We start from the raw sequence: 3,895 nt of genomic DNA on the forward strand, positions 1-3,895 counted from the left end.
TGGTGTGTTTACATGGAATAAACGTGTAATAACGGTTGAATTGTATATCATTAGCAGTACATGGCAAATGGCAATGTTTTTATCTAACTGACCATGCTATCAGATGGTAAATGTATGTGATAATAGATTATATGTGAAATAGTTTGTTGGCAAGTAGTGTGTCACTGGCTACGATAACCGCCATATTGGATCGTGACTAAGCAGGCGGTCAGAATTTGAATTAGGTATTTTGTCTATGTAAGCTCCATGATCAATCTTATGATTTAATTCAGTGATCGTTAAGACAATAACAATACTATTCATCAAAATTTATTTGTTTAATACGTACTTGTGGCGTACAACGGTCGATTTCAAGACATATTCGGTCCAAGCAGTTGTACTGCTTTCACGGTGAAACTGTTTACGCTGACGTTCCGGCTGGTTTTTGTGTACATTTTTAAATACGGCTCGGAAACGGAATCAGATATTTGTAACTATATTTTGCGTATCCACAGAACATTTTTCAGTCGATAAACAGTTGATTTACGCTATGTATAACCTTTTCTTTGTGCTTTCATTTTTGGCACTATATTGTGACGTCGGCAATGTACAACTGTTATTGTTGTAAACAGTCTGGAGGGCCTCCACTTTGCCTCCACATTGCCTCCACTTTTTCCATATAAGGAAATGTGGACGCCCGAGGGGTATATAAGGCGGAGCGATTACTGTGATTTTTAACGTCTCCTCCCGGCATCGGATACGTATTCTTGCGCCATTTTGGTTCTCATCATGACACATTAGTAGATAGGCCTACAGGAGTTATCTCCCTTATATAGATTATAGGAAAGTTGGCATAACTTATAATACAAATCGTCTATTGTTCAATAGGGATTATTACAAGATATTTAGAGATGATTTTTGTAATAAAGGAATTGATATCTTGATCAATTTCCATAAATAATTTGTACTGAGGTACAAGAGTCTAGTGTACTCTTGTATCTCTATTACAAGATATAGTTAATCTTGTAATAGTGAAATTGATTATTACTTGATCAATTTCTATAAATTATTCTTAAATTCTATAATATTTGTATAGGATAATACAAGAGTCTAGTGTACTCTTGTATTTCTATTACAAGATATAGTTGATATTGTAATAGTGAGATTGATTATTACTTGATCAATTTCTATAAATTATTCTTAAATTCTATAATATTTGTATAGGATAATACAAGAGTCTAGTGTACTCTTGTATTTCTATTACAAGATATAGTTAATCTTGTAATAGTGAAATTGATTATTACTTGATCAATTTCTATAAATACTTTTGTTCATTACAAACACAGTGGTTTAAAAGCCTTGAGTATTTCTATTACAAGATATTTGGAATTGTGAATCTTGTAGTAGGGAAATTGATGCATTGCTCAATTTCCATAAATAATTGTAGATAATTACATGTGTTAATACAAGAGACTAGGGTTCTCTTGTATATCTATTACAAGATATTTGGGTTGAATTCTTGTAATAGAGAAATTGATGCATATTGATCAATTTCTATAAACTACTAACTAAATCTACTGAGTAACTATTATCTTTATTCTGTTGTCGCGATTGTTGCTATTGCATCTTAGTTATCACTTTGTTGTTTCTTTATAAAAAGACAAGTCATATATTATAACAGGGAGTTTAACTATCAACTTAGATAATTGTACATTTGTACTCGCTACCATTTATAACTTCTATATTCTGGCATAATCTCTAATTGTACAGTAATTAGAGTAATTATATGTATGAACTTGTATTGAGGCGTTGAGTTATTCTTTCCAATAATTGGCTAATCAGATGATCTGTGATCACAACCCAGTATTTTAGACTTGAGTGAAAAACCCTCAAGTAGAGACGAGGAAGCAGTTCGTTTCATTGGTGGCAGCGGTGGGATACCAAATATTAGCCAGTTAAAGAAGTTTACTTGACCAATCACAATGGCCAGTATTGACATTCATTCGAACGAAGATGAGCTCAGGGGACAAGACCTTGAGGGAGATGAACCAATGGCCACATCCGATGCCGGGAAGACACAGTTCCCACGGACGCAATACAGATGCAGTTCACCTACTGCTGGTGACGTACAATTGAGGTTACCTTCTGTGGATTCTATGTTGGACAACATGCAGAGATCAACAGGATCACACATGCAGGAAAATGCATTGGCGAGGGAAATTGGAAATCTTCGTGGACGCATACATGCATTAGAAGAAATGCTAGATGCTACGACAGCTTCTGTGAGGGTTCGGTCATCAAGCACCGGTGAAGGTGAAGAATCTGGTGATCGACGCTCTGAAATCCGTGAGGGAATGCAGAGGGCTAATCGACTTTCTTCATATCGAGAAGCCGATCCTTCTGTCCGGTTATTCACCTCGGATCAAGATATAGGACTAATTCCTAGTGAGATCCATTGTGTTGGCAGGTGTCCACACGGGCGGATTGCTGATGGTTGCGGGGCTGGGTGTCGCGCGCATGACAGTACTGTTATTCGGGATTCACCGGTTGATCCGGATCCCATTTTGCCCAGCAGAAATGTTGTACGTAACCAATCTTACAGTGAGCTTGACGTAATGACCAGTAAGAAGTATAGGAAACCGGCCTCTTATGATGGTAAAGACAATTGGGAAGACTATTTGGTTCAATTTGAACTTCTCTCTGAAATGAATAGTTGGGACGACAAAAGCAAAGCCTTGGAATTGGCAATTGCTTTAAGAGGTGCTGCTCAAGGTGTCTTAAGTGACTTGGAAGTTACAAAACGCAAGGATTACAGCAGTTTAGTCGCAGCCTTGACAGCAAGATTTCAGCCTGAAAATATGTCAGCCATGTACAAGACACAATTAAAAGGAAAATTAAGGAAGAAAGATCAACCGCTTCCTGAGCTGGCACATGAGATTAGAAGACTAGTCAGACTAGGATACCCATCTGCAAACCAAGAGACTAGACAACAGATAAGCATTGACTGCTTTATAGATGCCCTGAATGACACCGAGATGGAATGGTCTGTACATTCAAGCAATGTGCAGACCATCGAAGATGCTGTGCGGATTGCACTATCCCTTGAAACATTCAGGGTTGGGAGACGAAAACGAGCAACATGCAGCATCCGTCACATTCAGGAAGAAGACGAATATTCCATCGATAGAATCGTAGAGAAAATAGCAGAGAGAATAGATGAATTGCAGATCCATGGGACCCCAGCTACTCTAAGGTCACTTCAGGAAGGAACGATGTCGACAAGATTATGTTTCTTTTGTGGCATACCAGGACACAAGAGGAACAAATGCCGGAAACGTCTGCAACATAAAAGTAATGTTGGTAAAGCAGATGAGTGAATTAAAGGTTGTCATAAAGAGCTTGAGAAGAATAACGCGAACAACATGAATCCAGTCATATTGAGTTTAATACAGCTCGGAATTGATATTTTAGTAAACAAACATAATATCTCAGGACATAAGATGATTCTTGTCTTACGACAGACAAATGAGAGATTTCTGGGAAATTTTGTTATATGTCCTGAGTATATGGTTGATAGAAATTCATAGTGTAGCCCAGTTAAAAAGATCAAACAACTATTGCTGTCTGAGAGAGAGAAAAATAGTGTATGTCTATTAGTGAGTCCGTGTCCGACCGGGACACGTTAGAGGAACCGATGTTAACCCAGATTGGTGGGTGTCTTTCTTATTTGGTCATGTGACGACGAAGATAATTTTATTTAGTTGGTATGAGGAATGACCTATGTGGGTTGATTCCAGCTTCATTACTGTCTGGGGCAGTTGCCTTGTGCACGAGGTAGAGACTGGTTGAAACTCTTGGCTACACATATCCTTAGTTTTACATATCCTGGATCCTTGTTCTGGCGAAGCTATCCCGG

The 3,895-nt window shown here is 38.0% G+C and overlaps 1 protein-coding gene across 1 annotated transcript; it reads left to right on the forward strand.

The window, feature by feature from the left end:
- Nucleotides 1–1,961: 1,961 nt before the first annotated feature.
- Nucleotides 1,962–3,356, forward strand: LOC138321238 (uncharacterized). Its single transcript, XM_069264806.1, has one exon. The coding sequence runs from the start codon at nucleotides 1,962–1,964 to the stop codon at nucleotides 3,354–3,356; it is 1,395 nt and encodes a 464-aa protein (XP_069120907.1).
- Nucleotides 3,357–3,895: the final 539 nt, after the last annotated feature.

The sequence above is a fragment of the Argopecten irradians genome, chromosome 1 (genome assembly GCF_041381155.1).
Source record: "Argopecten irradians isolate NY chromosome 1, Ai_NY, whole genome shotgun sequence".
Classification (NCBI taxonomy): Eukaryota; Metazoa; Mollusca; class Bivalvia; order Pectinida; family Pectinidae; genus Argopecten; species Argopecten irradians.

Bases quoted from the DNA above. Each gene is read 5' to 3' on its own strand.
- LOC138321238 (XM_069264806.1), top strand. From the start codon at position 1,962: ATGGCCAGTATTGACATTCATTCGAACGAAGATGAGCTCAGGGGACAA.